A 12289-nucleotide genomic window follows, 5' to 3' on the forward strand; every position below is an offset into this window, starting at 1 on the left:
TCCAACTAGATGCTACATGGGGGCGCAGACAGCCAATCGTTCGGGTCTCCGCGTTTTGCATTTCACTAACCAATCTTTGCAGCGTATTTCATTTTTCGCTTCTATTGTAACCATTGGGTATGTACTGACCTGATGACGAGATCCCGAGAACTAGTGTTAGTTTTCTGTTAACTGGGGACGGCTGCGGGATTTCTAGAGATTATGATAACATTTTTGCCGTTTGTATGGCCAACATTCTCTCCTGGCAAAATAAACACCTGGAAGTTTGCATAATCGAAATAAATTCACTAGTATCGAAAGGCTAAACAGCGTGCTATTAAGGGGCAAAATTTTCTGAATTATTACGAACTAATGAAGAGGTCTGGAAAAACTTGAATCAAATAACTTTTTCGTACTTATCGCGAGTGCGCTAACTCGAAGTGAATGAAAATTTGTGGGCAACGACTATTTTGGTTAGCATTTAACAGTTCTAAATACATAATTAAGTACCATACTGGTCTGCAAAACTACGCAGTAAATAAACAAACCTGGAATGTATTTGAACACTGCAAAACACAGACATCTTGATGCATTATGTTTGGTGATTTTGTTATGATAAATTAGAATATTCCTACTATGAGTATGCAAAAAGAATCTGAGAAACAGTTTGGCCGAGGTGACCACTTCTTTCGAGCATCAAGCAGCCTGTATGTTTCAGCTTATCAAGCGTATAACCGTGGGATATAAGATTAATTTCCACTATTTCTACATGCAACCATTTGCTGTTTTATGGCTTATATCACCGGAACATTCGAAATGAACATTCTCGGAGTAAACTTACTGCTACTAACGCCGGATGTGGCGACCCTCAGCGGTCTGCAAACAGCTTCTGCCCGATCAATACTAAGAACGATCAGTGCGAAAGAACTGGCGTACGTGCTTGCAGACTGTAAGGGAGGGAAACACAATGTAGTATAACATTCATGTGGTCATATATTTATAGTCGCTTTCTGTAGTAGCAGAGGTATAACTGATCGTTACGCTTTACACATGTACTAGTCGTTTGTGGACTTTATCCTAGAGTAAGACAAAGAACTTACCGCCATGTATTTGACTAGCTTACAGATTGCAATCGGTGCTCTGAATTGAGAAGTATAGTCCAGTATACATTCTGGAAGAACTCCGGCGATTGCAACACACAAATCTAGTTAAAAATGTAAACATATTTTGGGATGGATAGCATCAAGAAAATAACGTAAAAAGTGGAAAATTAAGATCGGAATTACTATTTGGTCACATTCAGCGCAAATGTACCGAAATGCCTGTGAAACGTTTTATTTCTAACGCCGTGATATATCATGGGTACAAAATTCAAGACAAGTGGTGCAACAATTTGACAACTTTGGTATCACAAAGCCATTTTCGCTAATCTAAACAGGAATAGACTAATTGCTACTAATAATTAACCTCATTTCTACCTCTTTGTCGCGGTCTAACGTGGCACCTGTGGATTCCGCCTTCTATATCGATTTTCTATATCTCAGTATACAATTAGTAATGGTAAGCTGGTTATCGCTGTTCTTTGTGAGATGCCCATAAGACTCCCTCTTTTATGAAGTTGTTAACCGTAGTCACTTAAAGCCACCTCATAAAGATGTTGGTCCCATGGGCGACGTTTACGTGCACTGCGTCATATTGGAACACACTTTTACTAACGTTTTCTGATAATGAGCGACTAGCTAACGCCCGAATATTTTAGCGGAGGAAATGGTCAAAAATGACAAAGCTCACTTAAAAAACCTAGTGACGGAATTTGACAAGGGCGAATACCGCTTAGTTTGATTAGTTGGTGGATGCTGTTCAGGTCACGGCGTGACGGCATTACGAGATTTTAGTGGTTCACCTCCGAACTGAATGGTACTTTGCAGAGAAAAAGGGAACAGTGAAGCGAAATAATACGGAGGTCTTCTGCATTCGCTTTCAGTCTGAATAGTTACATTGCCCCAGTCAACCACTGTCTCACTGGCAACAAATCTTTGGTACCAGCGACTTGACATTTTATTTCCCGAGCGGACTGTTTTAAGCTTAAAATCACGGCTGATTTCCTGAAAGTTTGCCTTTCCGCCTCACTTTTGACTTGGTTTGTTTACGCCTGGTTTTATCTATTTTTGTCGAAACCCTTCTCTTCAAATTAATTAACATATCTGATGAAATCACTGCGCACCAAACTGCATCAACCTGTCAAACGAATTTTTACCAGCTGATAGTCGATAATAAACACAAACACACACCATCACTCATCAGGCCATCTAGATGTAATGCAAGTTGGTAACGACCACATCGGAGGTTCTATCATTAGACTCGGTTAAAGATTATTTTTGGCAAATGGCTGATGAAGCGGTACATCAAGTAGTCTGCAAGTTGTCAAGCTGCTCCACCATATGTCGGAAACCTTCCGTACTACTGGTGGTTTTGCTGCTATAAAAGGCTAAAGTGTCTGGTAATCGAACATCATGGTTAAGCCGACGCACTGATTATACTATAGCTATGACGTTTCCCGAATGTTTGTGTTGGTTAGTGGCAATCAAAGGATAATAATGAACACAGTAGTGATAGTGCATCAGTTTACTCCTTGTGGAGAAATTTTTCAGTGTTCATCAGGTACAAGGTGTTCTAGATATCCATAATTTGTGCATCACTGATGATCCCACAGATCCCCACAGATGATCACACTACCTTCTTGTGGGTCGATCGGACGGATTTGAAATCATAACATCTCAGTTATTTGGTTTTGGGCTGCATTGCTCTCTTTCACATTTAATATTAAAAGAATCTGGTGCCACTTTCTGCTCAATGGTTTTTTAGATCGAATTTGGTAAATTTCTGCCACAACAAGCAATTTGTAATACTGTGTTGACACATAAATTACATACGTCTTAGAAACCTGACAAGTTCAACTCCAGAAAGGGTACTGTAACACAAAAATGACAACTTTTACTTCAATCATTTAGATAGTATATTCATATGATCCTAATTCCCGAATACTGTGGCTGCATACGCCAATCACGCCTATTAGACTTAATGCAATTAAGGGACCGCACTCCACATCACTCGATCTTTTATCCTGCCGGCGCAAAACTAAAATTACCCCTAAATTGTACTGATTCTGAAAATTCCGAAAGCGAAAACCTAAGGACAATTGACATAAATCAAAAAATGTTTTTCGCATCAGGCGGTGAGTTCCTTTGAGTACAAGTGTAAATTGCACGTAAATTGCAGGTTATCCTCACTAATCTTCACCATCTTTTCATATGATATATTACACAGCACAATATTTTTACCACTTCGTAGCAGATGGATTTTTTTACTTTCATTCTACCCCAAAGTGATCCCTTGTGTTTTCATCTTCTCTCATGTCATATTTGGTTAACTGTATTTTTGTAAAACAGATCCGTGGACAGCGTTTTGAGCTCTGGAATCGCTGTCTTGTCCCTTTCCCTCACGTTTTTATTGCATAAAGTTTGTGTTTGTGCAAGACTTGGCTTGTAAGGGTTTTCCTGTCGTTGGCTTCTAAATTAATACGGAATTGTGCAGTGTTGTCTGTGAACAAGCTTTATCGTGAGACTTCCTTTGAAACATCTATTTCACTATTTATTAAAAAAAACAGACAAACCCGGATAAAATCACTGGGTGTACAGATATAGACATGACATTTGTGCATGCAATGCGAGTACCGCTTGGAGAACTCGACATTGCAACACGGCTACACTGGATATTTCACCGTGTCATTCGTCAAGCAATCAAGATTGTGCTTTTTTCTAGATACCTGTAGCGTAACTACTTTTTTAAATCGAAAAATATTCGTTGGAGAGCCAAATAACCCACTGTTTCTTTTTTCTAACTGAAAGTCCGTCATTTTGTCTCAAATTGCTGGAAACTACGATCCGTTATATAAAGTGTCACCTTTATTGTACTGCTTACCAATCTTTATTCTGCTTGGCTTATGCCTAGATTTGATGAAATTTAGCTAGAATTGCAGCCAACGGGCTAAATATTTAGTTATTAGAAACTTAATAAAATGGTACTGAAGTCTCAAGCAAATTGGCTGGCCAAGTGCAGCACCACTTACATCTTTTCATTTTCAACAGAACACTCAGGATGACATTAATGTGCACGGGATGAACTCCGGTGTGTACATAAACGCCACTTGTATAAAAAGGGTTTTATCATAATATTTAACGGTAATTTTTATTTGGATTTTTCGTGAACTAATAAGGGTAGCTTTTCAGCAGACATGCGGCCATTTTTAGGCACTTTTTGAAACACCTAGTCACGATTTTATCTCGTGAGCTTAGTAAGCAATAGAACTTTGAAATAGCTGACCGAACAATTAAAGCTTAGATATGTGTATACTTCACAATTCTACAGCGAGAAAAGGCTGCATGCAAGCTGTCCATAATAACAAAGTTTATAACGGTAAAATGATTGCTTTTTTATCCAAGTACCTAACCTGTGTGTTTCTAAGTGAATCAGGTCACACCCGTTAATGGGACAAAATGATATGCCACTGGATCGCGCTACTGGCAAGTCCTTGCGGATTTCCTAGATTGTATTTCTAATGCCGCAGTCTAAAGCAGAAGCAACCAGTGACTTTGAATCAGGTACAAACACGGATTTCTTAAATCCTGCGGAAACGATAGGCGTGCTTGACAGTTCAGACCATATTGACAAGACGTAAAATATAAATTTCTCCGTCAGATTCATCTGAGAACGGTGTACAAGACCATATGTGTGCCTGCTTGGCGCTCTTATTCTGAAGAAAACGGAGCCGACAAAAGGCACAAAGCAAGGTTGGATGTTGCTTTGTTTGCTGAATTAGACAGCTTTGTTTTACAAGTTTCAGTGTCAGGGGGGATGATATCGTCAATGCGATGTAAGGAGAATGATGTTAACTTGAATAATGATAAAACCTTTGCAATAAAAATGGCTTAACTAAACGACCAAAATGCCGGCCGACATTACAACCTGCGCTCTATATGTATGTTTACCAGCTTCAGGCAAAGACTTCAAGCTATTCTTTCCACAGAGCTCCACAGAAAAAAGCTGTAGAGTTCTAGATTCTGCGTTTTCTTTTGCCAGTGACTTTGCCTTAATATCAACTAACAATAAATCAACCATCCACAGTATTTCGCCCTGGCTTGACGGTGAATATTTCATAACGGACGATTTATAACACAAGACTGTTAAGGACAAGTGAATTCACGGAACATTGAAGTGATTCCTAGTCGGGTGGGTTTCTGTCATCCAAGCAACACCAGAAACGACCGAAAAAGACGGACTGGCGGATATTGTCGGTAGTGGTGAATTTGCACGCACGCAAAAATACTTCCGTACCAGTCAGCATCTCCTTTGTGACATGTACTTTGCTACCGGCATGTTTCCATTTTATACGTAAGTGGATCCCAGACAGTAGGCTGTTTTCACATCTGCAGCATATTTTGAAAATTACGAGAATCTGCTGAGAGGACGGTATTATAAATACCTCGTTTCCTAACAATAAAAATCCAAGCTTGACTAGAGCTGTCGTTCGAATCGACTAGCTGTGAAAGCCATGTGGAAGGCATCGGGTCGGGGATACTTCCCAGGAAGTTGCCGCTAGGTTCACCAGAATTACGAAACCGGTATACATTCCAGATGAGGTAAGAAAAGGAAAACTTCACAGCAGCTCATCCTGAAGTTTTGCTCCGGACAAGCTAAGCCAGTGGCAGCGTATTTGATACTGCATGTTTCAATAGTAAAACGCAAAACATCTATTCATGAGCGCATGAGCCTGAATTCTTGAAAGCATTAGTGTGGGCTTGATAGAAGCGGGGACGTATTGCATTAATAAAAGACATTGACGGATGAAGTGAAGTAAATCCTCCCTCAATTTCTGAAAACTAAATACACGTCAACAACCTGTACCGACTCCTCAGCCATAAGAAACCCAAATAGTTCTTCTGGAAAACCTCCGGCGGACATGTATGCATTCCGCTGTGAGGAAGAGGGTTGTGTAATACTGCAAGTAAGGGAACTGACGGGTGACTCCATCAATGTGGCGCCAGTTTTCACTGTAATTTTGACATTCTTAGGCCAGTAGATGGCACTCAGCTGACTACCGCGAGTTTAACCGTTGTACTTATTCTTTCAGGAACTCATTGGACTTACAAGCATATGAAGACTATCTGCTTTACAGTAACCATATGCAGCCTACTCGCTGTAAAACGGTTTACCCCAGGTGATCACATAACCGATGAGGGCTGCTGGTAAACAGTCGTTTTTTATCTACTTTTTAACAGAACAGTGCTTTCGGTTTTAAAAATAGCTATATATGGCCTTGCTTTAAAACAATCTCATCTAGCAAAATGAGGATAACTACGCTGTCAAAATTGTGATCATGCATTTGAACAGCCGTTTTGACAAGTTGCAGTGCACTTTGCATTCAAACTGTGGCTATATGTAACAATCACATGAAAGAATACTCAATATAACATCCCCTGTATAATATGTATATGTTATGTTATATATATATCTATCATATATATATATATATTATATAATATAACATCCTCTCTGTAATCAAATGCTGTATACCTTGTGCGAAAATTGTATCCTACCTGTTGCGGCAAGATTAACGATGAACCATCTCATCTGATTTTTGACATTTCTGTATAGAAGCGCCACAAGCACGCTAACGTTCCCCGTCACGATTATGACCAGAAGAACCAGAGATATCCCAAACCCGATGTCGCCAATCTGAACGAAAGAAAGTAGAGCATCATACTGCATAAGACCCATAATCATTCCGCTTTAGGTAATCAACTAAACATTAAAGTAGAACTCCCCAAGCATCATTTAATAGTGCAAAGTAGAACAATTTTATTGAGGGAAGAATTATTGAATTGTAGAACTCCCCAAGCATCATTTAATAGTGCAAAGTAGAACAATTATCTTGAGGGAAGAATTATTGAATTGTTGTTTTCTGAATTATGATGCTCCTCACGCAAAATCATGTGATTCGGCCTATTTCTAATCATTTTTCTTGGGCAAAATTATTTTTAAATTTGATTTTTATTCCTCAATTCCATAGATCTGGATAGATATTTTAACGGTATTCCCAGACTTGTCACTCGTGAACATTGGAAAACGACTTTTATCATTACTTTTCTGTCTACCCTACGTAGTAGTAAAATATGTGAGACGCGGATCCCAAGAAGTACTGTATTTTGTATACTTGAATTGCTGAATGTGATAAATCTTTGTTATTTTGCGTGTCCAATACCATTTAAAGGCATCCCACTGACGTCAATTTGTAGTCAAATGCGTAAGAGATGGATTCTGTCATACATTTATGAGAAGCTGTAGCAACTCTTAGCAAAATGCGCGCCGGGGTTCGGGGATTAAACTTCTCATTAGACACAGTATGGATGATTTTAAGACAGCGAATGTAAAGCTCCAATTTACGACAATTTATTTGTTCGAATTTTCTTAAAAAGATTCGACAGCACACGATAGTAGTGCACGATTAGTAGCCTAAAACATAGCAAATTTAATGTAAGGTAAATTTGGCATTATCGTCACTGCCTCACAGATCAAATAATAACAACACTGATGCATACATGCGATAAAGTGAACTCGATCGCTTAGAATGAAGCAATAAACCTTCACAATAATATCTGACAGGGCTTGTATCATAAGTATCAAAAACTGGGCATGATCATATTTGTATACAACAATTTTCAATGAACACGTTTAACTCACACAACATTGTACCTTATCTAATCGCTCTATTGCGAGTTTATCGTATCAGGATAGAACTACCCAGATTGGAGCTTCACACTTTGTGATGCACCTGTGCACATGGGTTAATTGTCGTGAAAATTTTAGCATTCCTAAAGCTGAAGATGATGCTTGGATGTTTCGAATGATCATAGTGCTTGTATGTTTTACTAAGGGAGTAAATAATTTTCATGGGCACATCGCCAAGTTATACATATTATGTTGGTGTGCTAAAGCCCAAAGACATATCTCCTGCACCTGGACTTGCTCCATTTTCCAGGCTACAATAATAAGGTTTTATTGAACATAATCGCGGATAAGGCATGAGCAACTAGCATTCTAGAATAAAGGAACATGCAAAACCCTAATTGCTTATAAAACGTTATTGCGCTACATCATTTTGCAGGCTTGTGAGTAAATCGGAGCGAAATAATATGGATTGTTGAAGGCGTGCAAAAACAATCATGAATAAAGAAATTTGGTGTGCAGGAAATTGTTGCATATAACACTAACCATTTGCCGTTGATCGCCAAGCAGAAACTCAATGACCAAATCACAGGCCTACATACCAATCAATAATTTAGCCCTCCGAATGACTGGGTTTAGATAGCTGAACTTTTGGAAACCCACAACCTGATGACTGTCACCTAACATGCTGCATTCATCATTAGGAACACACATGGACAAGCGATTTGAAAGAGGTCATTTGCTCTTATCTGCTTGCCGCTGATACAGTTTTTGATATTTTACCTCCCTGATTTAACGGCTTGGCCAACGCGATGATGCGGGTAGAATGTCTAGCATGGATTTAGGTGACAGGAAGAATTACTACCAAAAACACTAGTGACCTTAGGAGAGACTTGCAAGCAAGATCTTTTGTTCCGTCCTCAGTAGCATTTTTGGTTAGCCAGTTAACATGGTATCGCCAGTTCGTCCCTGAATCATGTGTTAGCATGGGATTAAGGATGGATAAATCTTGGATAACTACGAATAATCCTATTGTTAAATGACTTGAAATTTGTACTGCATAGGAATTCGGGTGACTCACTCTTACTTTATGGATTTGGATAACTACGAATAATCCTATTGTTAAATGACTTGAAATTTGTACTGCATAGGAATTCGGGTGACTCACTCTTACTTTACCAGGTCCAAAACGTCTGCCCTCGGAAAATATTGAGATACGGAACAGCGGAAAGCTTCGGCCTTCCACATGTTTCATCCATCAACTTTTTCGGTTTGCAAACCTCTGTTCGCGCAGCACCACTGGTCAGAGTTTACTGCAACATTTCGAGGAATATTGGTATGTGTTACCTTTAAGAGCTTTAGGCTGTCAAATGTCAACACACTCTGGTGAACAGATTTGAATTCATGTTTCATCATCAACTTTTTTGGTTTGCAAACCCCTGTTCGCGCAGCACCACTGGTCAGAGTTTACTGCAACATTTCGAGGAATATTGGTATGTGTTACCTTTAAGAGCTTTAGGCTGTCAAATGTCAACACACTCTGGTGAACAGACTTGAATTCGTTTCTGTTGAAGCCTGAGATAAATACATCAGGCCAAAGCCTTATCTAATGATCCTGTAACAATCAACAAATATCACCATCTGCAACAGAAGCACTCCAAAAAGCTGATCATCGGGCTAGTAATTTGATTACGCAAAAGACGTCGATCAGCAGTGTGACCAGCTTCCAGTCTGACTACAGTTGTTACCAAAAGCCTAAGTGGTCAAAATACCGCCCGGAAGGCTGTCGGTACAAGCATTCACGATGGAACTTCGTGAGATGCGCAATGTTCCGTGTATGACTGAAACAGCTATGCAGTGAGTATAAGATTTTCAGTATAGGTTAGCTGCACCTATAGGGCGAATCCTCTAGAAAAATTTCCAAAACCTGTCCTCAATACAACAAAATTTAAGTTTTTAAATTGTATCTTAATCTTGGAGTTACTTAAATGGCCATGTTTTGGTCATATCAGTTAGAATGACAGTCAACCACAACGACTGATATCAAACCGTCAAAGCTGCAAAGTTTATCATCACGAATGGTCGACAGATACTCAACAAATTATTCATGCCCCATTTCTCAGTAAAAACATAAAACGAAACAATATTTTTGGCATTGTCATAAATAGTTTCATTTAGTGCTTATGGTAATGTAATCTGGCTTGTGTACTTTTCACTAGAGTAGTCTAGGTTCAGTTGATAAAATGTGCTTCTGTTCAATATGAAAATGGTACAAAACATGTCTTTGACAAACAGAATCATCCACACATCAAAATTGTCGAAACTTACTATTGTTTTTGTACCACGAGAAGGGTACCAAAAACTGAATATCAGATCAGCCTATAAATATCGGAAATTACACCTGGTAAACGAAGACGAAAATGGCTGTTTTCGAAATGTTTGGTGACAATCGGTAGATTTACTGCTGGGCAACGTTTCGCGTTTGACACAAAAGCTTCGTCAGGCCAAGTGACTAGGTTCCGAGGTTGATCGAGATTTAAGGCGGAAGGAGAACCAATCAGCTAAGTCAAGCTAAATCTCTGTTGGGTGTCGGCCGAGGGATTTTAGTGTGTTAGAGTGGTTGAACAAGTGTTGGGTCGGTGGGGAAACCTACATGTGTTTGGGTCCTGCCTAGGGTCTAGTTCTTCTGGTTCGGTTCATTTGATGGTTCCTCTTGAACTTCGTTTGAACCTTCTGTTAGTCTGTGTGGGTGAGCTAGTGCTAAGAAAGTTGTGTAGGAGGGATGCTGTGACCTTTGGTCGGTTGGGGTTTCCACCCCTACCCCCCGGTTTTTTCTAATGATCCTAAGTGGATTGACAACCACACCGTCACGTGTCAACTCGGCTTATCTAAGACCGCTTTCCATACGCTCGCTAGCTCCACACCCTCGATTCTATTCACGCTGTGATGCTTAGTGATTTCCACCGCCTCGGCTATCAGCCGTTGTGGTGTGAATCGCAGTCCCCGTCTTAAGACTTCCACATTCTCCAGATCTATTCTATGTCCCGTGTCTAAGGCATCGTTGGGTCTTTGACCAGCGTTTGTTATTCTTCTGCATTCCTTGGTGGTTTGTTAATCCTTCTTTTATGCTCACCAATTCTGGCGTGCAATTCCCTGGCAGTTTGTCCTTTATAAACCTTAGCGCAATGGTTGCAGCTAATTTTATACACACAGTCTCTAGTCCTTTCAACTAGCAGGGGATCTTCCAATTGCACTAAACCTGAGAGTAGCGTTTTTCCCTTCTGAAAAGCTACTCGAATATTGGCTAAGTTAAACGGTCTTCGAATAACCTCCGGCGTTCCTGCTTCATACGAAATGACTGCTGTGCCAATCCATTCCTTACTGGGTCTAGATACTGGAGCCTAATCAAACGCACGGGGTATCCTGTTTCTTGAAGTTTGTTGGCAATCTCTATTTGAGCTGCCGTCCGATCGATCTCTTCTGTGCGCAGCGCTCTAACTCGACGAAACATCGATGACACAATGCTGGCGTACACGGACTTTGGGTGTGCTGATGAATAGCTTAAGACAGTTTCTGTGTCTGTTGGTTTCTGGTAGATAATCGTTTTCAATTTCCCACCAACCTTATGTGTTATACAGTCCAGAAAGTGTAATGTGCCCGAGGTGGGTTCTATTTCTATGCTAAACTCAATGTGTGGGCTTAAACTGTTGAGATAGTCGAGGAAGCTGTTCACGTTATCTTGTTTGGTTATAATAAACGTGTCGTCAACATAACGCCAAAAAACTTTGGGTGGACAATGATATCCGGTCAAGGCTATTTGTTTGAAGTCCTCCATGTAAATATTGGCTAAAACTGGGGATTGGGGATGTCGGAGATCCCATTACAAGGCCTTGGTCTTGTGAGTAAAAATTTGTGTCAAAAACAAATTGATCAAGATTCAAACACACTCTTATGCCCTGAACTATTTCATCCACCGAGAGCTGTGTCCGTTCCCCGAGTGTCGTGTCTGCCAGTAGCAACCTCTTAGTCACCTCCAGAGCATCTTCCCCAGGGGTATTTGTGTACATTGAGATTACGTCAAAGCTCACGAGGACTTCGTCCATCTCCAAAAGAAGCCCTGCGACCTTGCTGGAAAATTCGTACAAATTCCTAATGAAGGTGCTTGATTTCCCCGTGAGCGGTTTTAGTATACCAACTAAAAATCTATCCAGTTCATTCGGCGGCGCGCCTATACCGTCCATTACTGGCCTTATCGGGACATCTGCCTTGTGGATTTTTGGCAGTCCGTAGAGTCGCGGTGATTGAAAATGGTTGCTATTTTTTTCGCTGCTCTGAGCAACTCGACTAACGACCATCAGTGCTACCTGGGCTACCAAGATTATCTCCCATAGAAAATGACTAAACTTATATCGGTATTTCGAAAAACTCGATCATGACAAATTGCTGGCGCATGCGAGTTGTTGCGCAATCTTTTCATATGCAGCCAACCTGACATAAAATAAATTAAAGTAGAGTTTATGTTCGT

General features: G+C 40.1%; 1 protein-coding gene across 1 annotated transcript in view; it reads right to left on the bottom strand.

Annotated features, from left to right (window-relative positions):
* The window catches only part of T265_00777 (hypothetical protein), a gene marked incomplete at both ends in the record, with an annotated part of 50862 nt that overhangs the window by 16188 nt on the left and 22385 nt on the right, over nt 1-12289 (bottom strand). The window contains 4 exons of the mRNA XM_009164649.1: nt 821-926; nt 1080-1183; nt 6636-6774; nt 10672-10863. Of these exons, the coding sequence (XP_009162913.1) occupies nt 821-926; nt 1080-1183; nt 6636-6774; nt 10672-10863 (541 nt within the window). The remainder of the gene's footprint in view (nt 1-820; nt 927-1079; nt 1184-6635; nt 6775-10671; nt 10864-12289) is intronic.

This window comes from Opisthorchis viverrini, assembly GCF_000715545.1.
Source record: "Opisthorchis viverrini unplaced genomic scaffold opera_v5_8, whole genome shotgun sequence".
NCBI classification, from domain to species: domain Eukaryota; kingdom Metazoa; phylum Platyhelminthes; class Trematoda; order Opisthorchiida; family Opisthorchiidae; genus Opisthorchis; species Opisthorchis viverrini.